At 46.4% G+C, this 22,077-nt stretch overlaps 3 protein-coding genes across 3 annotated transcripts in view; 1 reads left to right on the forward strand and 2 right to left on the reverse strand.

Moving 5' to 3' along the window:
• The window catches only part of LOC144483905 (uncharacterized), a 42,665-nt gene extending 31,714 nt beyond the window's left edge, over positions 1-10,951 (reverse strand). Inside the window, exons 1-3 of the mRNA XM_078202485.1 lie at positions 10,925-10,951; positions 10,755-10,882; positions 7,754-7,761 (exon numbers count right to left, since the gene is read on the reverse strand). Coding sequence (XP_078058611.1) covers positions 7,754-7,761; positions 10,755-10,882; positions 10,925-10,951 — 163 coding nt within the window. The remainder of the gene's footprint in view (positions 1-7,753; positions 7,762-10,754; positions 10,883-10,924) is intronic.
• A 288-nt stretch (positions 10,952-11,239) lies between these two features.
• Positions 11,240-14,103, reverse strand: LOC144483906 (uncharacterized). The gene is made up of 2 exons (XM_078202487.1): positions 14,026-14,103; positions 11,240-12,008 (listed from the first exon to the last, which is right to left on the reverse strand). The coding sequence occupies exons 1-2, from the start codon at positions 14,100-14,102 to the stop codon at positions 11,240-11,242; spliced, it is 846 nt and encodes a 281-aa protein (XP_078058613.1). The 5' UTR covers position 14,103.
• Positions 14,104-15,108: 1,005 nt separating this feature from the next.
• Positions 15,109-17,044, forward strand: LOC144483907 (uncharacterized). Its single transcript, XM_078202488.1, has 2 exons — positions 15,109-15,220; positions 16,533-17,044. Exons 1-2 carry the CDS (start codon positions 15,109-15,111, stop codon positions 17,042-17,044), a joined length of 624 nt encoding a protein of 207 aa, XP_078058614.1.
• Positions 17,045-22,077: the final 5,033 nt, after the last annotated feature.

Consider the following 22,077-nt stretch of genomic DNA (forward strand, 5'->3'; position numbering starts at 1 on the left):
ATTAAGGTTCCACTTAAAATTAAAAGAAAAGATGCTGGTAAAACGCAGCAGGATTGAGAGAGAACCCACAGAGGCAAGTTATGAAAAGAGTTCAGACTGAAGCAACAATAAAAAAAACCCACACGGGGGGCCAGGAACTGAGTTCTGCATCCAACAGACAGCCTGATTTATGCCAGCTCCTAACTGTGTTTCTAAACTCGAACTTATAAAACAATAACACAGAAACAAAACTCTGTAGAGACTGTTTCTGGGACAAAGAAAATAAGTATTGGAGATATTCATCAGGCCAGGCAGCCTGTGAGAGCCACAAACAGAATTGAGGGCTCAGGTTGCTGACCTGCCCTCGGTCTGCAATTAAATATTTATAGTCAGTCACTGACTAATGGCGGTCACAATTCCCACAATGCTCTGCACCTCAGAAACCCCTCCATTCAAAAGTTGTTCGCCGGAATTCACTAATCATAGAATCCTTACAGTGCAGAAAGAGGCCATTCGATTAATCGAGTCTGTACTGCAACGGCAACAATATATTCTGCACCCTACTCTTTTCCTTTCCCCCTATGTACTCGATCAATTTACTTTTTTTCTGTACAGCACGCAAGAAATAATACTTTTCACCGTATCCCAGAACATGCGACAATAATAAATCAAATTAGACACTACATATCTTGGACACCAAGGGACAAATTTACCTAACCTGCACATCTTTGGGCTATGAGAAAAAAACCGGAGCACCCAGAGGAAATGCACACAGAGGGAGATTGTGCAAACTCCACACATGAGGTGGAGATGCCAGCGCTGAACTGGGGTGAGCACAGTAAGTAGTCTCAAAATACAAGGTTAAAGACCAACAGGTTTATTTAGAACCACAAGCTTTCAGAGCGCTGATGAAGGAGCAGTGCTCTGAAAGCTCGTGATTCCAAATAACCAAGAGAAAATGCTGCAAAATCTCAGTAGGTTTGGCAACATCTGTAAGGAGAGAAAAGAACTGACATTTCGAGTCCAGATGACTCTTTGTCAAAGCTTTGATAAAGGGTGATGTGGACTCGAAGCATCAGTTCTTTTCTCTCCTTACAGATCCTGCCATATCTGCTGAGATTTTCCAGCAATTTCTCTTTTGGTTTCAAATTCCAGCATCCACAATAATTTACTTTGATTCCAAATAAACTTATTGGACTTTAACTTGGTGTTATGAGACTTCTTCCTGAGCAAACTCCACACAGACAGTCACCCACCGCTCGAATCGAACTCTGACTCAGTGAGGCAGCAGTGCTGACCACTGTGCCACAGTGATGGTAGTTTGCCGCAAATTTCGGGTGATAACAATGGGCTGGATGTTGCTCAGAATGTGGAGCACTGCAGCAAAGTACAGAGAGACAGAGACAGAGCAGCAGACTGGACTAAGAAATGGAGTCTGCAGACTGGAACTGGCAGCATGAGGAGAGGTTATTTAGTCTAACACTCACAGCAATCTACAACCCACCCCCATTACCGAGACAGTGAGACAGAGATTACAAACACTCACCAACACAGCTCCACTGAAACGTCCGAGGAAAAAGAGGGAACCTGTGGCAGTTCCTGTCCTGAAATAGCCCCAGGACTGTCACTCAAACCCCCAACCCGGCCCAGTTCACAGCTCAGCCTCTCAGCTTGCAGCTTCCTACACCTTGAGCCAACCCTGTCCAGGTGTGGGAGGGATGTGGAACCACAGAGTGGGGGGAGGGGTGACCACCTGCTGTGCCCCAAATAGTTTCTCCTTCCCCTCCCCCTTGGCTCTCTAAGGTCTGAATGTGGATGTGTTGATGGACATTGCAGAGCCTCACTGAGCTTATCCTGGGTCACCCCCTCCCCCTGGGTTCAGTGTGTTCAGTTCGCTGCTTCTTTCCCTGCTGAACCTTCAGTTAATCAAAAACAGAAAGTGCTGGAAAACCTCAGCAGGTCTGATCGCATCTGTGATCATCCAGACTGGAAGCATTAACTCCATTCTCTCTCCACAGATGCTGTCAGACCTGCTGAGATTTTCCAGCATTTTCTGTTTCAGATTCCAGCATCCGCGGTATTTTGCTTTTATCTTCATTTAAACACGCATTCTTTGATGGCCTTTACCCTCCGTGCTCCTTTCCAGAGCTTCCCACCTTCTGCTATTGTCCCTGACTCCCACATTAACCCTGTCATTCCTTCCCTTTATCCCGCTCACATCCCGCTCGAAACTCAGCCTCAGAGTTTTAGCGCCATCTCCCCCTCCCCCAGTCCCCACATCCCAACACCCGGAATCTCCAGCCCAGCGGTTCCAGTTTGTCTGGTTTGAGTTCAGATTTGCCGCAGCACCGACAGGATTTCACTTCAAACCAGCCGGAACTGACTGCTCACAAATCCCTAAATGTTTCTCCAGCAGCCCGGGCTTGTTAACGTTGTTTAAAGTCAGCGCCCAAATGCAGTTACTTTCCTCAGTTTAAAAAACTTCTCCGTTTAATCCAAAGTATTATTCGCACCAGACATAAACACAAAATTGTGAACGTTACCCACCGCCCCCAACTCCCCCGCCCCTCCCCCTCCTCCCCCCCAACGAGACCCGAGCTGGGGTGTCCCGAGGAAGAGACATCTGTTTCGGGTGTGACAATTCTTCCACATTCTCTGGTTGACATCAAACGGAAAACGCTGGAAATTGCCTCCATTACCGAGACAGTGAGACAGAGATTACAAACACTCACCAACACAGCTCCAGTGAAATGTCCCAGGGAAAAGGGGGAATCTGTGGCTGTTCCTGTCCTGATATCGCCCCAGGACTGTCACTCAAAACCTCAACCCGGCCCAGTTCACAGCAAATTGCTGCTTTTGTCAAAAGGGTCACTTGGACTCGAAACGTCAGCTCTTTTTGTCTCCTTACAGATGCTGCCAGACCTGCTGAGATTTTCCAGCGTTTTCTCTTTTGGCTGGAAATACTCAACAAGTCAGGCAGCCTCTGTGGAGAGAGAAACAGACTGAATGTGACCTGTCATCGGAACTGGGAAATATATTATTTCCCGCAACTGAGCTGCTTAATGAATACTTTACCTCGGTATTCACGGTGGAAAGGGATCTGGGTGGTTGTACTGCTGGATTGCGGAGGACAGAAAGGATCGAGCATGTGGACATAAAGAAAGAGGATGTGTTGGAACTATTGAATGGCATCAAGGTTGGTAAGTCGCCGGGACCGGATGGGATGTACCCCAGGTTACTGTGGGAGGCGAGGGAGGAGATTGCGGAGCCTTTGGCGATGATCTTTGCATCGTCGATGGAGACGGGAGAGGTTCCGGAGGATTGGAGGATTGCGGATGTGGTCCCTATATTCAAGAAAGGGAACAGGGACAGCCCGGGAAATTACCGACCGGTGAGTCTAACCTCAGTGGTTGGTAAGTTGATGGAGAGGATCCTGAGAGACAGGATTTATGATCATCTAGAGAAGTTTAGTATGATCAAAAGTAGTCAGCACGGCTTTGTCAGGGGCAGGTCGTGCCTTACGAGCCTGGTTGAGTTCTTTGAAAATGTGACCAAGCACATTGACGAAGGAAGAGCGGTGGATGTGGTCTATATGGACTTCAGCAAAGCGTTCGATAAGGTCCCCCATGCAAGACTTCTTGAGAAAGTGAGAGGGCATGGGATCCAAGGGGCTGTTGCCTTGTGGATCCAGAACTGGCTTGCCTGCAGAAGGCAGAGAGTGGCTGTGGAGGGGTCTTTCTCTGCATGGAGGTCAGTGACCAGTGGAGTGCCCCAGGGATCTGTTCTGGGACCCTTGCTGTTTGTCATTTTCATAAATGACCTGGATGAGGAAGTGGAGGGATGGGTTGGTAAGTTTGCTGACGACACCAAGGTAGGTGGTGTTGTGGATAGTTTGGAGGGATGTCAGAAGTTGCAGCGAGACATAGATAGAATGCAAGACTGGGCGGAGAAGTGGCAGATGGACTTCAACCCGGATAAGTGTGTAGTGATCCATTTTGGCAGATCCAATGGGATGGAGCAGCAGTATAAAATGAAGGGTACCATTCTTAGCAGTGTAGAGGATCAGAAGGACCTTGGGGTCCGGGTCCATAGGACTCTTAAATCGGCCTCGCAGGTGGAGGATGCGGTCAAGAAGGCGTATGGCGTACTAGCCTTCATTAATCGAGGGATTGAGTTTAGGAGTCGGGAGATAATGCTGCAGCTTTATAGGACCCTGGTTAGACCCCACTTGGAGTACTGCGCGCAGTTCTGGTCACCTCATTACAGGAAAGATGTTGAAGCCATTGAAAGGGTGCAGAGGAGATTTACAAGGATGTTGCCTGGATTGGGGGGCATGCCTTATGAGGATAGGTTGAGGGAGCTTGGTCTCTTCTCCCTGGAGAGACGAAGGATGAGAGGTGACCTGATAGAGGTTTACAAGATGTTGAGGGGTCTGGATAGGGTGGACTCTCAGAGGCTATTTCCAAGGGCTGAAATGGTTGCTACGAGAGGACACAGGTTTAAGGTGCTGGGGGGTAGGTACAGGGGGGATGTCAGGGGTAAGTTTTTCACTCAGAGGGTGGTGGGTGAGTGGAATCGGCTGACGTCGGTGGTGGTGGAGGCAAACTCGTTGGGGTCTTTTAAGAGACTTCTGGATGAGTACATGGGATTTAATGGGATTGAGGGCTATAGATAGGCCTAGAGGTGGGAATGTGATCGGCGCAACTTGTGGGCCGAAGGGCCTGTTTGTGCTGTGGCTTTCTATGTTCTATGTTCTATGAAAGAGACACTTTACAGCCTTCAGAACAAAACTGAGCTCAACAATTTTACACCACAATCTCTCCCCCCATTGTGTTCTGTGTTTCGTTGCTGCTTTTTTCACCTCATTTCCCACTTGTTTTCTTTACTTTACATTCAGACTATCGCTCACCAGCTATTCACACCTCATCCAGAACATCTTTTGTATCTTTATTTGTCCCATTACCACTCGCTTTGGTCTTGGGCCGTGAAACATTTTGTCAGTTTGCAGATCTTTCATTTTGTTCTTCTCCACCTCCCTTTCTCAATTCTTCAGAGGTCAGTCTTTGACAAAGGGTCATCTGGACTCGAAACGTCAGCACTTTTCTCTCCTGACAAATGCCCGTGACCACTGAAGTGCGTCATGGGCATTCAGCCTCTGATCTTTGGGTAAACATTCTCCAAGGCGGCCTTCAGGACACACGACAGCGCAGAGTCGCTGAGCAGAAACTGATAGCCAAGTTCCGCACACATGAGGACGGCCTAAACCGGGATGTTGGCTTGATGTCACACTATCAGTAACCCCCACAGCTTGCCTCCTGGACTTGCTGGTTGTCCTGTCTGGAGACAATACGAATCTCTTTAACCTGTGCTTAATGCTCCCTCCACTCACATTGTCTGTATCTTTAAGAACTGGTTGGCTGTAGAGATTTGCATTCTAATCAGTATTCTGTAACTTGATTTTGTGTCTCTGTGCACTGTTTGAGAGCAGATTTCCACTCCATCTGACGAAGGAGCAGCGCTCCAAAAGCTAATGGTATTTGCTATCAAATAAACCTGTTGGACTTTAACCTGGTGTTGTTAAAACTGTTACTCTAAATATATCCCCATCGCTCTGGGTGGGAGTGGAATTGATGATTTCTTGACTGTCTGTCTGCACTGCTGCCTCACAGTGCCAGGGACCCGGGTTCAATTCCCAGCTTGGGTCACTGTCTGTGTGGAGTCTGTACGTTCTCCCCGTGTCTGTGTGGGTTCCCTCCGGGTGCTCCAGTTTCCTCCCACCGTCTGAAAGATGCGCTATTGAGGTGCATTGACCCAAACAGGTGCTGGAGTGTGGCGACTCGGGGAATTTCACAGTAACTTCATTGCAGTGTTAATGTAAGCCTTACTTGTGACTAATAAATAAATTTAACTTTTAACTTTAATTTTGTGAACTCATAGAATCGTAGAATCTTACAGTGCAGAAGAAGGCCATTCAGCCCATCGAGTCTGCACCAACCACAATCCCACCCAGGCCCTATCCCCGTAACTCCACATATTTAACCTGCTAATCCTCCTGACACTAGGGTCAATTTAGCATGGCCAGTCAACCTAAGCAGCACATCTTTGGACTGTGGGAGGAAACCGGAGCACCCGGAGGAAACCCACGCAGACACAGGGAGAATATGCAGACTCTGCACAGACAATGACCCAAGCCAGGAATTGAACTCAGGTACGTGGCGCTGTGAGGCAGTAGTGCTAACCGCTGTGCCACCATGCCGCCCTAATCTCCTTGAACAAATAGTAAATTGTAGAGATTATAAAGTTTGAATTGTAATATCTAATGGTGTAAAGTATCTGGGAGCAGAGTGGATGTGATAAAGGCTGGAATACAGACTGTGGGAATGAGGGTGAAACTGCTGTGCTCAGTGAATGGTTCTTATTGGAGGGAGGGATGTAGCGGGATCTTCCTTGTTACTCCACTTACAGGCCGATGTTTGAGGGTCTGCCGATAGCTGTGAGTGTCTCTCTCTTACAGGCCTTGAAATTTCAAAGGCTGGGGAATGCTGCACTGGGGCAAGTCCACAGGAGAGAGCGCTGAACCAGGCTCACCGTTTATACCTGACCGGTAACCTGATACTTATATCACACAGCCATCCCAAAACCGCCACCAAAGCCTGAGTGATTCTCTCCCTTGTCGGTGGGACAACGGCCACCCTGCACCCACTCCACTCGAGTAGGTCTCCAAGAGAGAGAACAGAGAGACTCTGTTCTTTATCTCCTGACCAGCAGTCTCCTTTGAGTGAGCGGGTTCGAATCACTCAGATCACCCTCGGTTCCAGACTCCGGATTTATGGTAAGGGATATTGAAACTGTGACCTCGTCAGAGTGCACTGATGAGAGAACAAGAGGCAAGACGGACTCCAAACGAGTTTCAAAACTTACAGTGATTTATTTAATAATAAAATCAACCTCTTCAATACCCCACCACACAGGAATAAAACTTATACTTTATACTGCACTATGGGAGAAATGCTAATGGGTACAACGTATTACTGAAGTTTAAAATTACAATACACCACCCCTCCCCTTGCCTCAACCTCTATCCTATCCTCGGGAGCTTCACAAGGTTGGCTGGGATACTCACAATTCTAAAAGGGGTTCCTTTGTGGTCGGCTCAAATGTCTTAGTGCAGGGTCGAAACTGAAGAGAGCTTGGTCCTGCTTGTCTGTGTCACTGCTTGTGATTCTGGAAGAGAGCTTGGTCCTGCTTGTCTGTGTCACTGCTTGCGATTCTGGAAGAGAGCTTGGTCCTGCTTGTCTGTGTCCCTGCTTGCGATTCTGGAAGAGAGCTTGGTCCTGCTTGTCTGTGTCCCTGCTTGCGATTCTGGAAGAGAGCTTGGTCCTGCTTGTCTGTGTCCCTGCTTGTGATTCTGGAAGAGAGCTTGGTCCTGCTTGTCTGTGTCCCTGCTTGTGATTCTGGAAGAGAGCTTGGTTCTGCTTGTTTGACTCTCAGCTCAATTTGACAAAAACACCTTCCCTGCCCCCGTAGGTGATTTTCAAGGACAATGGGGCTTTCGATCACCGGCAGTTTCAGTTTAATTTAGTCAAGTCCACACACAAAAGGCTGGAACTGCCGTGAACCCCCGTGGGTCGTTATTTCAATGTCTTCTGTGGATGGGCCGATTTCTGTGGCCATTGACTCCCTGCTGGTCTGTTTACTGTCCTTTGTCCTTCTGATGATTCGATCACTGGTGCGTCTGCCTTTTTGGCCACTTGCATATTCAGGGGGCTCTCACCTTTTTTTCTCTTAGCACAGTCCACCGACAGGTTATGTTTGTCCTGCCGAACCTTCTGGGAGGTTTTTATCAGCCAGCAGCCAGAGTTGGCCACTTTTAAACTGCTACGACAACGGATCATAGAAATCATAGAAACCCGACAGTGCAGAAGGAGGCCATTCGGCCCATCGAGTCTGCACCGACCACAATCCCACCCAGGCCCTACCCCCACATATTTACCCACTAATCCCTCTAACCTACACATCTCAGGACTCTAAGGGGCAATTTTTAACCTGGCCAATCAACCTAACCCGCACGTCTTTGGACTTTGGATGAATGAACACCGCTCGACAATCATCAGGCAAGACTGTTCTCTTCCTGTGGGGGAGCACTTCAGCAGTCACGGGCATTCAGCCTTGGATCTTCAGGTAAGCGTTCTCCAAGGCGGCCTTCACGACACACGACAGCGCAGAGTCGCTGAGCAGAAACTGATAGCCAAGTTCCGCACACATGAGGACGGCCACAACCGGGATGTTGGATTTATGTCACATCATCAGTAACCCCCACAGCTTGCCCCCTGGACTTGCAGAATCTCACTAGCTGTTCTGTCTGGAGACAATACACATCTCTTTAACCTGTGTTTGATGCTCCCTCCACCCACATTGTCTGTACCTTTAAGACCTGGCTGGTTGTAGGGATTCGCATTCTAATCAGTATTCTGTAACTTGATTTTGTGTCTCTGTGCCCTGTTTGAGAGCAGATTTCCACTCCATCTGACGAAGGAGCAGCGCTCCGAAAGCTTATGGTATTTGCTACCAAATAAACTTGTTGGACTTTAACCTGGTGTTGTGAGACTTCTTACAGGAGGGGAAACAGCAGCAGTGCAGTCTGCGCAAAAGCTGTGTTCAGCCCAGTCCAATGCCGGCATCTCCACATCACTTTTAAACTGTCAGGTTTCTCCTGAGTCGGGTACACCTGTTCGGGTACACTGAGGGAGAATTCAGCATGGCCAATGCACCTAACCATAATGGTATTTGCTACCAAATAAAGCTGTTGGACTTTAACCTGGTGTTGTGAGACCTCTTACCGTGTTCACCCCAGTCCAACGCTGGCATCTCCACATCATCCCCTCCTGTCCACCAGAGGTCGCTGTAGGCCTCCCAGCTGCTGCTCCTCCCAGTGTCACCTCTTGCCCACTCCAGCCCCTCCAGTACACCTCACTGGAGCCCCAGGCCATTCTTGCCATCCTGCCAGGTCTCGGGTACTGAGGCCAGTAGTAAAGTTTATTTATGAGTCACAAGTAGGTTTACATTCACACTGTAATGAAGTTACTGTGAAAATCCCCGAGTCGCCACACTCCGGCACCTGTTCGGGTACACTGAGGGAGAATTCAGCTTGGCCAATGCACCTAACCAGCACATCTTTTGGACTGTGGGAGGAAACCGGAGCACCCGGAGGAAATCCACAGACACGGGGAAAATGTGCACAGTGACCCAAGCCGGGAATCAAATCCAAATCCCTGGCACTGTGAGGCAGCAGTGCGAACCACTGGGCCACTGTACCGCCCAGTGCTCTGAGGTTAAGTTTCTTCTTCAAACCTAAGAAGATTCAGTGTCACATCAGGGCGGGGAAAAGGGAGTCCATTGGCTTCAGATGGATAATGGTAAAAGTTAATATCCCAATTTATTCACTTTATTCCTTCAAGCTGAGGTTTACAAAGTGAGAATTCCGCTGTTTATAGCAGTGACGAAATAAGCAATGACACTCTTCCTATATTTAAATTAGTCTGTAATACACCTCAATTTCACACAGGTTAACAGTTTTCAAGCATTTGGAACCCCAAATGTCTGCTGATGTGTCATCCAGAGCTGTTTCCCTGGCAGTTTGTGTCAGTAGCAGGCTGCCGTTACCATCCACTCTTGGGCAGGGTGAGGAGACAGCTCCAACACCGACCTCAGCTGGAATGGGGATTGAACCATACATTAGTCCGCAGGCCAGCAATGTGGCAGGAATTGCAAAGGGGCTGCACAGAGGTCCAGAATTAGAAGAGGGGGTTGTGGAGATGGAGGAAGCGTCTGCAAGACATGGGGACATTTTGGATTATCTCAAAATTACAGAATGCGGGAGACCAGTCAGGAATGTGTTGAAATTGTCAAGTCTGGCGGTAATGTGTGGATGTGGGATTCAGCAGCAGATGAAGGGCTGCACGGTGGAACAGTGGTTAGCACTGCTGCCTGACAGCAGTGGGTTTCTGTGTACGTTCTCCCTGTGTCTGAGTTCCCTCTGGGTGCTTCCGTTTCCTCCTACATTCCAAAGATGTGCAGGTTAGGTGGATTGGCCATGTTAAATTATCTGTTAGCGTCCAAAGATGTGTACGTTAGGGGGTTAGCAGGGTAAATGCACAACGGTACAGGGCCCATCGAGTCTGCACCGACTCTCCAACAGAGCATCTTACCCAGGCCCTATCCCCGTAGCCCCACATATTCATCCTGCTATTCCACTGTGTTACCTGTTCATCACACTAGGGACCAGAGTCTGAGGTTATAAATGGGTGAGTTTACTCCAATAGTAATTCTTTCGACATCTGACAAGTTTACAGCTATTAACATCCTGCCTATCAAATAGCTCCAGCCTACATATGAGAGAACCAACATTCAGAGCTTTCAAATCCTTATCCTGAAGTTACAAAACAGACTTTAGTCCTCGGCCTGCTGATACATCGGCACATTCACACAGGGGTGGATTGGACTGTGATCTGTTTATTATTCATCTTTAGTTCAATACAGTTTCTGAGTGATTTAAATTTAAAACAAGGCCTGCAGGCGTGAAGATTTATTGACACATGAATGAGAGATGCTGTGGGGCATTCTCCAAGTCCAACAGGGCTGATTTACATCAGAAAAACTCCAACTATCAGTATAAACGTTATTTAGTTGGGATGTAATTAACAGCAGCAATAACAGCAGAATCACACCCCTGTGATCACTGGTGAACTCGCTGGTGTCTCACCAGGTTGTGTGACTGGGTGAATCTCTTTCCACACATCGAACAAGTGAACGGCTTCTCCTCACTGTGAACTTGTTGGTGTCTCAGCAGAATGGATGACCGGGTGAATCCTTTCCCACACTCAGTGCAGGTGAACGGTTTGTCCTCAGAGTGATTTCACTGGTGTGCGAGCAGACGTTTTCTCACAGTCAGAACATTTGAATGGTCTCTCATTTGTGTGAACAAGTTGGTGTGAAGTGAGAGAGGATAAACAAGTGAATCCCTTCCCACACACAGGGCAGGTGAACGGTCTCTCCCCACTGTGAATTCGCTGGTGTACAGTGAGGTCGCCTGATCGCCTGAAGCCAGTCCCGCAGTGAGAACACGTGAACGGTCTCTCGTCAGAGTGAACACGTTGATGGCATCGCAGTTCCTCAGAACTTTTGTAGCCCTTCCCGCAGTCTGGACATTAACCGGTCTCTCTTCACTGTGAACTCGTTGGTGTTTCTGCAGGTTGGATGATCAGTTAAATCCCTTCCCACATTCAGAGCAGGTGAATGGCCTCTCTCCAGTGTGAATGCGCTCATGTGCCACAAGGTGGAATGATGTCCTGAACCCCTTCTGGCAGTGGGAGCAGCTGAACGGTGTGGTTCCGGTGTGAATGTACTGGTGCTCCCGCAGTGTGCGTGGAGTTTTAAAACTCTTTCCACACTCAGTGCATTTAAACTCTCTCCTGTCGGTGTGAACTCGCTGGTGTCTCTGCAGGGCAGAGAAATCTGTGAATCCCTTCCCACACACGGAGCAGGTGAATGGCCTCTCCCCTGTGTGAGTGTGCCAATGCATCAGCAGGGCCGATGACTGAGTAAATCCTTTTCCACATTTGGAGCAGGTGAACTGCCTCTCCCTGCTGTGAATGCGCTGGTGTATCAACAGGCCAGCTGACTGAGTGAATCCCTTCCCACACACAGGGCAGGTAAAAGGTCTCTCTCCAGTGTGAGTGCGTCGGTGATTTTCCAGGCCAACTGGGTAATTGAATCCTTTCCCACAGTCTCCACATTTATACGGTCTCTCCCTGATGTGACTGCGCTTGTGTCTTGACAGGCCAGACGATCGTTTGAAGCCTTGTCCACACACAGAACATGTGTATGGTTTCTCCCCACTGTGAATGGTGCTTTTTTCTTCCATGTTTAATGGCCTATGATATTTAGATCCTGATGAATCAAAGCTCTCTGTCAGATCTTGATGTGATCCTTGATTTACAATTGTCTGTAATTCCTCACCTTCTAATCCCCTGAAAAATGAATTGAAAACAGAAAGAGGGAAACATGAGAGACAAGCCATAAATATACAAAGACAAAATGTGAAACTGAGTTGATCTAATCTGGTAAATTGTGGGATTGGGACTAGGACATAGTGGATATGAAAGCTGCTGGATTGTGACAAAGCCTCAAACTGTTTACCAATGCACTGAGGGAAAGGAACCCTCCACCTCTTCAGAGCCTACAACAAGAATCCAGCCTTTGTGCGTGAAGAGGGAGAGGTCGGGAGGAGGGTGACGGAGAGAGACTTTATACATCAGCAACTCAACCAGGATTTTGGCAGAATCTCCTCAACCCACAATCTTTCCCACCTGGAAGTACCAGAGCAGCTGGGACATGGGAAAACCACACAACTCCCTGACTTGGACAAATATCACTGTCCCTTCAATGTGACTGGGTTCAAATTCTAATACTCTTGCATTGTGGGAGCACCTTTACTATATGGACTGCAGAGGTTCAAGAAGAAGGCCAACTATCACCATCACAAAGGACAAGTGGCGATTGGCAACACATGACTGTCTGTGATAGTAATTCATTACAGATACCTGGGCCTTGTCAGTAATGTCCACTTCCAAAGAATTTTTTGTATATTGCAAATCTGTATGAAACCTGCAAGTTCATAAGATATCGGAGCAGAATTAGGCCATTCGGCCCCTCGGGTCCGCTCTGCCATTCAATCATGGCTGATATGCTTCTCATCCCCATTTCCTGCCTTCTCCCCATAACCTTTCAACCCATTACCAATTAAAAATCTGTCCAACTCCTCCTTAAATTACTCACTGCCCAGCATCCACCGCACTTTGGGGTAGCAAATTCCGCAGATGAAAGGAAAACAAAGAAACAAAACCAATGACCACAACAATCCAGGAGGACAAGGACAGTGGACAGATGGGAAAACCACCACCTGGAAGTCCCCCTCCAAGCCACTCAGCATCTTGACTTGGAAATATGTCACTGTTCCTTCAATGTCATTGGATCAACATCCTGGAATTCCCTCCCCAACAACACTGTGGATGTACCTACGCCACATAGACTGCAGCGATTCAAGAAGGCAGCTCACCACCAGCTTTTCAAAGGCAATTAAGAATGGGCAATAAATGCTCGTCTAGCCAACGACTAGAATCAATTGAATGATTTAAAAAATGACTTGGAATATCCATGAGAAAACAATCCTGACAGTTACTCAAATAAATACTTCACTCAGTCACACCAGCTTCTGAGTTTACATTTGACTGAAGTGGTTGGATTTTGCTGCTGTTTGTGGAAAACTTTGGGGCATTTGCCCAGTTCATTACGCAAACTAGCCTCCCATCCATTGACTCCATCTACACTTCCCGCTGCCTCGGAAAAGCAGCCAACATAATCGAGAATGTCACACACCCCGGACATACTCTCTTCAACCTTCTTCCACCAAGAAAAAGATACAAAAGTCTGAGATCATGTACCAACCGATTCAAGAACACCTTCTTCCCTGCTGCCATCAGACTTTTGAATAGACCCACTTCTCATTAATTTGATCTTTCTCTACAGCCTAACTGTGACTGTAATACTACATTCTGCACTCTCTCCTTTCCTTCCCTATGTACAGTATGCTTTGTCTGTACAGTGCACAAGGAACAATGCTTTTCACTGTACACTAATACATGTGACAATAATAAATCAAATCAAAAAAGAACCCCACGCACTCCGGACACACTCTCTTCCACCTTCTTCCATTGGGAAATAGGATACAAAAGTCTGAGATCAGGTACCAACTGACTCAAAAACAGCTTAATCCCTACTGCCATCAGACTTTTGAATGGAGCTGCCTTATATTAAGTTGATCTTTTGCTACACCCTAGATATGACTGTAACACTACATTCTGCACCCTTTTCTTTCCTTCTCTCCTATCTGCTCTATGAATGGAATGCTTTGTCTGTACAGTGCGCAAGAAATAATAATTTTCACTGTAAACCATAACGTGACAATAATAAATCAAAATTATCCACCAGTTCCCACTTCTGTTCTTTCTGATGAATGAAGGATCTGTGCACAGCTTTTTCGACCTTCCTCCCAATCTCCACATCACAGCAAAAATATCACTGGTCAATAATAACGACTTTCAATGACGGAGGGTTTACCCAGCATTCGCCGCGGTGGTGAATGCCCTCTATTTACACCAGAGGAAGGTACTGCGCAGCCGTCTTATCACCCAGTATTGGGGCATGCGCACTGTCAGTCATGGCGATGGGGTGAGTTTCTCTTTTTGTCTCTTTGCCACGGGGAAGGAAGCGGAAACTCTGAGGGAGCGATGGAGCCGGCTCTGGAGAAGAAGAGTTTCTAAACACCTGGCGGGCGCCTCAAACCCCGATTGAGATTCGTGTTTGCAGCTCCGGATCTTTTTTCCCCCCGAAACCCAAGTCCAGTCTAACGGCCACCATCTTGGATCAGCGAGAGGCGCATGCGCCAGGGTCTTCATGACGCAACAGTGAGGGCGGGGCTTAGGTTTTACAGTTCCTCCCGGGTCCCAGTTTCCAGCACATCAGCGTGAATATTATTGATGAGTGTCAGAAGGAGGTTTACATTGACACTACAATGAAGTTACTGTGAAAATCCCCCAGTCGCCACACTCCGACACCTGTTCAGGTACACAGAGAGAATTTAGCATGGCCAGTGCACCTAACCAGCACATCTTTCGGACTGTGGGAGGAAACCTGAGCACCTGAAGGAAACCCACACAGACACAGGGATAATCTGCAAACTCTACACAGACAGTGACCCAATCCGGGAACTGAAGCCAGGTCTAACCACTGTGTTACCGTGCCTCCCACCAAACTGGGCAACAGGTGTCTAAACAGTTTCACCCGCTTCCAGCCTGCAGCTGATGTTTACAGGAGTCCATGAACCATGTACATATTCAGTGTGAGAGGTTGCTGTCCCTGAAGGAGCTGCTTCTCCACTTTTAGTTACACTTCTATTCTGCCCCACGCTCCTAATCATTGGCTGCCCATGTGGAGGAGGCTTGGGAGGTCAGAGGATCTTTTCCTGGACCTGCTCTTGGGGCTGGTTAAAACAGTGATTTGTAGATCAACATGGGGTCACTTAGCTGTTGGCTGCTCTTCCGTGGTCTTGTCCATGCTCTTGTGGTCCTGGAGAAGAATCGTGCAGTGTTGACTGGAACACTCGAAAACTCCACAACTCAGGGTACAGAGTGTCTCATAGACACTGGAAACAAAGTTCTGGTTTAGTTGAGATGGAAGTTTGATTGGACCACAAGATTGGGGAAACAAAAGATAAAAGAATATTCCATAGAAACTAGAATTGTCTGTTCTGAATTTCTGTCCTGTGCTGACAACGATACTGACTCTGTCAATGTCTTTTACAAGGTCCACAAGGGCGATGAATTGCAGATGGGAAACTGAAACCAAACATCACATCAAGAGCTGACAGAGTCCCTCAATTCATCAGGACCTGAATATCATCAACCTTTAAATGTGGAAGGAGAAATGTTTTTCTGTTTTGGCGATGAGGAAAGATTTCAAACATCACTGTGACTGGAAAAGCACCAAGACTTACACACACACCCAAGTGAGAGTGTTCCAGTCAACTGACTGTGGAAAGAGCTTTAACCAGTTACACAGCCTGATTGTTTTTAAAAATCTCACTATTCACAGCAGAGAGCCAAAGGATGAGAAGATCTTGGAGCAGAATTAGGCCATTGGGCCCATTGAGTCTGCTCCACTATTCACTGATCTGATATAATCCTGAACTCCACTTTCCTGCCTTAACCCCATGACTCTTGATTCCCTTACTGAGAAATAATACACAAGTTCTTTGTGTGGACAAGGCTTGAACAGATTGTTTAACCTAGAGAGACACAAGGACACCTGTACCATGGAGAAACCATGCAAATGTGGGGACTGTGGGAAGGGATTCAGTTACCCATCGCTGCTGGAAATACATCGCCGCGGTCACACTGGGGAGAGACCATTCACCTGCTCTCTGTGTGGGAAGGGATTCATTCAGTCATCCCACCTGCTGACCCACCAGCAAATTCACATTGAAGAGAGGCTTTTTAACCACTCTGACAGCGATAACAACTCTAAAAGCTCTGAGGACCTGGTCAAGCACCAGATTGTTCACATTGCAAGACAGTTCAGTTGCTCTCACTGTGGGAAGCTGTTTAAACGATCACAGAACCTCATTGAACACGAACGCACTCACACTGGGGAGAGGCCATTCACCTGCTGTGTGTGTGGGAAGGGATTCACACGATTATCCCACCTCGCTACACACCGACTGGTTCACACTGATAACAGACCTTTCAAATGTTCCGAATGTGAGAAGAGTCATAAAACCACAACTGATCTGCTGATACACCAGCGAGTTCACAACAAGGAGAGGCCATTCAGATGTACAGTGTGTGGGAAGGGATTCACTCTGTTATCCAGCCTCCAGAAACACCAGCGAGTTCACATTGGGGAGAGGTCGTTCACCTGCTCCTTGTGTGGAAAAGGATTCATTTATTTAAGCAGCCTCAGATCACACCAACTTGTTCACTCGGATAAGAAACCTTTCAAATGTTCTGAATGTGAGAAGAGCTTTAAGACCTCCAGTATTCTGCTTAGGCACCAACAAGTTCACTCCGGGGAGAGACCGTTCACCTGCTCTGACTGTAGAAAGGGATTCACTCGCTCATCCAACCTGCGAACACACCAGCACATTCACACCGGGGAGAAACCGTTCACCTGCTCTGACTGTGGAAAGGGATTCACTCGCTCATCCAACCTGCGAACACACCAGCACATTCACACCGGGGAGAAACCGTTCACTTGCTCTGAGTGCGGGAAGGGATTTTCTCACTCATCCCACCTGCTGAGACACCAACACACTCACAATGGAGAGAGACCGTTCACCTTCTCTGAGTGTGAGATGGGATTCACTCAGTCAACCCATCTTCTAACACACCAGCAAATTGACAAGTGTCTGGGGGAATTGGATTCTGCTGTTAATCACATCCAGGACTGAACAGTCTTCATTCTGACAGTTGGGGTGTGTTTTCGCTGATGTTAGTGATCGCTATAACTGGGCTGGAGTTTAATTCTCTGGATAAATGTCAAATTAACTAATATTATTTCAGACACAAAGCTGGGACCTTCATTTCTCCAGGACAAGAAAAGATTAATCAATGTCTTGTTACTAATTGCTGCATTTTTGTGGCCCTTTTCTCCTTTCTAACTCTGGATTATTTCAGTTTTCATACCTTCAGTTACTCTCCTGGGCAAGTTCCAACTCCCCACACCTTCCAGAGTGTCTTTCCTGGCCTTGGAATCCATGGAAGGCATCAGTAACACATCCGCGATCACCAAACACAAATCACAGTTCTTTGCACTGATCCACTTCTTTCCCCAGTCATTCAGGATGGTGATGTTTTTGGAGCTGTGATTTGTTTAATTGTCCCCCACCATTCACGACTGGATGTGGGGGGACTGCAGCTCTGATCTGATCCGTTGTTTGTGGGATCGCTTGGTCCTGCCTGGAACATTCTGCTTCTGCTGTTCAGCGTGCTTATAGTCCCATGTTACAGGTTGGAACCTCAGTTTTAGGGTGCCCAGTGCTGCTCCTGACTTGTTCTCCTACACTCCATGTTGAACTAGGGGAGGTGATGACTGTTGGTATTATTGCTGAACTATTAATCCAGAAACTCAGCTAATGATTTGGGGACCAGGCTTCGAATCCTGCCACATCGGTTGGTGGAATTTGAATTCAATGAAAAAAATCTGGAATTAAGAATTTATTGATGACCATAAAACCATTGTTGATTATCGTAAAAAAAAACCATCAGGTTCACTCATGCCCTTTAGGGAAGGAAATCTGCTCTCCTTACCCGGTCTGGCCTACATGTGACTCCCTCTGAAATGGCCTCGCAAGTCACTCAGTTCAAGGGCAACAAGGACTGGGCCATAAATGCTGGCCATCCAGCAATGCCCATTTCCCACGAATGAATAAAAAAGAATTTCAAGTTGAGGACTCCCAGGATGACTCACTTGCACTGTACACCTCTGTGCTGCTCCCTCTACTCAGGTTTGAACTGCTGGTAGGACAGAACATTTTGGCAGGAAGAATAAAAGGGAAGCAGATTATCTAAATGGTGAGAGATTGTAGAGCTCTGAGACGCAGAGGGATCTGGGTGTTCTAGAGATTGAATAAACTGGGATTGTTCTCCCTGGAAAGACGGAGGCTGAGGTGCGACCTGATAGACGTTTATAAAATTATGAGGGGTGTGGATAGGGTGAACAGTTGGGAGATTTTTGCCAGGGCAGAAATGACAATTACAAGGGGCACAAGCTCAAGATAAGGGGGAAAGGTTCAGTGCAGATGTTGGGGGAAGTCTTTTTACACAGAGGGTGATGGGGGCCTGGAATGCGCTGCCAAGTGAGGTGGTTGAGGCAGACACGTTAGTGACATTTAAGACTTATCTGGATAGACACATGAACAGACGGGAATAGAGGGATATAAGCGGTTGGTCTCGATAGGACAATGTGATCAGCGTTGGCCGAAGGGCCTGTTCCTGTGCTGTTCTTTGTTTTTTGCATGAATCACAAACAGCTAGTAAGCAGGTAAAGCAAGTAATTAGGAAAGCTAGCATTTGAGGGGGTAATTGATGACATAAATATGGAGGTTATGCTTCAGTTATCCAGAGCACCAGTGAGACCACATCTGGAGTACAGTGTACAGTATTGGTCATCTTGTTTAAGCAAGGATGTAAATGCATTGGAAGCAGTCGATTGACCAGACTAATGTCAGAAATGTGTGGATTATGGGTAAAGCTTGGACAGGCTAGGTTTGTGTCTGCTGGAGTTTAAAGATAAATTTGATCAAAACATAGAAGATCCTGAAGAGTCTTGACAGGTTGATGTGGAGAGGATGTTTCCTCTTGTGTGAGAATCTAGAGCTAGGGGTCCCTGTTTAAAAATAAGGGTTCGCACATTTAAAACGGAGATGAGGTGAAATATTTTCTTTCAGAGGGTCGTGAACCTCTTCTGAAAAGACGGTGGAAGCAGAGTCTTTGAATATTTTTACGACAGATGTCGATAGATTCTTGGCAAGCAAGTGGGTGATAGATTATTGGGGGTAGGCAGGATGCAGATTTAAGGTTACTATCAGATCAGCCCTGATCTGATTAAATGGTGGAGCAGAATCGAGGGACCAAATCGCCGAATCCTGCTCCTTGTTCCTGTGAGACATTGGCAGTAAGATATGATTCAAAGTATGACTGTGTCAGCCTGTTGCTTGACTGGACTGTTCGACTGTAGGAATGGTCATATTTAATAGTTTGTAGCTTAGTTATGTGTAATAATCAAGTAATTGAAGCTTATTAATCAATTAATCTGCTGTGATATTCTGCTTAATTGTAATATATTCGTTTCATGTAACTGGCTTTGTCTGTAACTGCGTTCTTATTTGACAAGTGAAATACATCACATGACCCGAGGCCGGTGTAAACCTACACTTTTATACTTTAATTACAGAGTGCTGTGGATCCCATCAACTCTGGATGAGCTAAGGTCTGGAACTGTTAACCCCTGTGTCTCACAGCTTGCCTCCTGGACTTGCAGAATCTCACTGGCTGTCCTGTCTGGAGACAATACACATCTCTTTAACCTGTGCTTAATGCTCCCTCCACTCACATTGTCTGTATCTTTAAGACCTGGTTGGCTGTAGAGATTCGCAATCTAATCAGTATTCTGAAACTTGATTTTGTGTCTCTGTGCCCTGTTTGAGAGCACATTTCCACTCCATCTGATGAAGGAGTAGTACTCTGAAAGCTAATGGCATTTGCTACCAAATAAACCTGTTGGACCTTAACCTGGTGTTGTTAAAACTCTTACTGCAGTCACTACAAAAACCAGCAAGTAGTTTCTTTAATCAAAATATACTGATAGTCACCTGCCCCAATGAGAACTATAAAAGTTCGACACATCAATGAGACATTTGAGACAATAAACCCAAATGTTAACCATTGGGATTTGACACCATAAACTTGCTTATTTCAAATAAGTGGACAAAGAAGATATCTTTAGGTCTCCATTATCTCAATATACAGCCATAAAATTTAATGAAATCACAGAAAAGGCATGTGGGGCAAACTCCGGAAGTAACTGACACATTAGAGCGCCAGTCAGGAAATAGCAGGAAATGGTCAGTAAACCAATCAGAAACTGATTACACACCACCTAAATAAATCAGGGACTGATCATGGTGAACCAGAGTTCAGGAACACCATTGATCGTGCACAGGGGCTGTGTTTAGAAAGGGTTAATAAGCATCAGCTTTCAGCTGCCCAGTTCACAGCTCAGAGAAGCTGAGCAGGAAGAAGGTAGACAACAGTCAACAGAACAAGAAACAGTGCCGCAGTCGGCTGGAAGTTGTGAGCCAGCGTTACAAAGTGAACTGACTGCTTCCACTGCCTTGGTTAAGTTTTGCATTTTGTACTTATGTGATTAACTTAGTAAATTCTGTAAAGCTTGGAACAATATTTGTACTAAGTGTGGTCTTGTAGCTCGTTAAAAATGAAAGTCCCTTTTAAATCAGATCTCCCAACTGAGTCCAACAATTGTAATTGACGTTAAGTCTTATATTTATGTTTAGGTGAACCCAGGTCTTACAGAAAATCTCTGCTAAATTTGGCACAAGCCCCCAGCTGTGAGCCAGGAAATCTTTGCAGGATTGTCTTGGGAACAGTGTGCTGTTGTCATTTCTGGAACCTAGGTCAATGTGGGGTGATCTGTGTAGTTTTATCATTGACTTTTCTGTAGCAATTTGACACAACTGAATGGCTTGCTCAGGATAGAGAGCTCTGAATCTATGATATTATCTCTGTTCTCCAGAACAAGTAACTATATTCTGTCTGAAACGACAAGATTCAATATTTAGAGTCAACAATATAAACAAGGAAACACATCAGGGCCCAATACTCCAGCTGGATATTGACAGGATAAAGTCTGTTATCTAACATCCCGAGAGGACAGAACAGAGAAAGATCCCAAATGTAAGAAATCCTCCAATTATTTGTGAATATCTTTCAAATGCTGACAGGTTCCAACTCCCAGTTTCCATGACATTGAAATCAATGAAAGATGGAATATAGACAGTTGGACTGAAAGCAGTGCGGGGCCCACTTGTACTGAGACACCAAGTCCAAGGACCATTTACACGGAAACACAAAATCCAGGGACCACTTACACCGAGACACCAAATCCAGGGGAGCAATTGCACTTCGAAGTTGATTTATCGGGTCGAGGTTGTTTGCAATAAATCCCCAATTTTCAATTAAGATTTATCTATCTGGCCAGAATGAATATTTTAATTGGTAAATTCAGAAGATTTATTTACCATTAAAAGGTTAAAAAGTTAGAAAGATAAAAAACAAAGTTCGAATTAACAGTAATTGGCAGAAAGGAGAAGGCTTATCTTTAACAATGAAGCAGACTTCTCAAAACTTTCCTCGGTTGATCAGGCCAAAGATGTGAAATGATAATCAGACAAGGTGGATAATATGTTAACAGAGTGGCCACTCAAAACCTTTATTTTTACCCCCTCAACTCTCATTTGCTCAAATTAGCCTCAGTGTTGATCTATATTTGATTAACTTAACTGTCTGATTGGCCCCTGGCACCTCTAGCATCCATTTATACAATAAATGGCAGAGCCATCAAGAGTATAGAAACACAGAGGGACCTAGGTGTGCAAGTCCACAAATCCTTGAAGGTGGCAGCACAGGTGGAGAAGGTGGTGAAGAAGGCATATGGTATGCTTGCCTTTATAGGATGGGGTATAGAGTATAAAAGCTGGAGTATGATGTTGCAGCTGTACAGAACGCGGGTTAGGCCACATTTGGAGTATTGTGTCCAGTTCTGGTCGCCACACTACCAGAAGGACGTGGAGGCTTAGAGAGAGTGCAGAGAAGGTTTACCAGGATGTTGCCTGGTATGGAGGGTCTTAGCTATGAGGAGAGATTGGGTAAACTGGGCTTGTTCTCCCTGGAAAGATGGAGAATG

The sequence above is a fragment of the Mustelus asterias genome, unplaced genomic scaffold, assembly GCF_964213995.1.
Source record: "Mustelus asterias unplaced genomic scaffold, sMusAst1.hap1.1 HAP1_SCAFFOLD_84, whole genome shotgun sequence".
Lineage (NCBI taxonomy): Eukaryota > Metazoa > Chordata > Chondrichthyes > Carcharhiniformes > Triakidae > Mustelus > Mustelus asterias.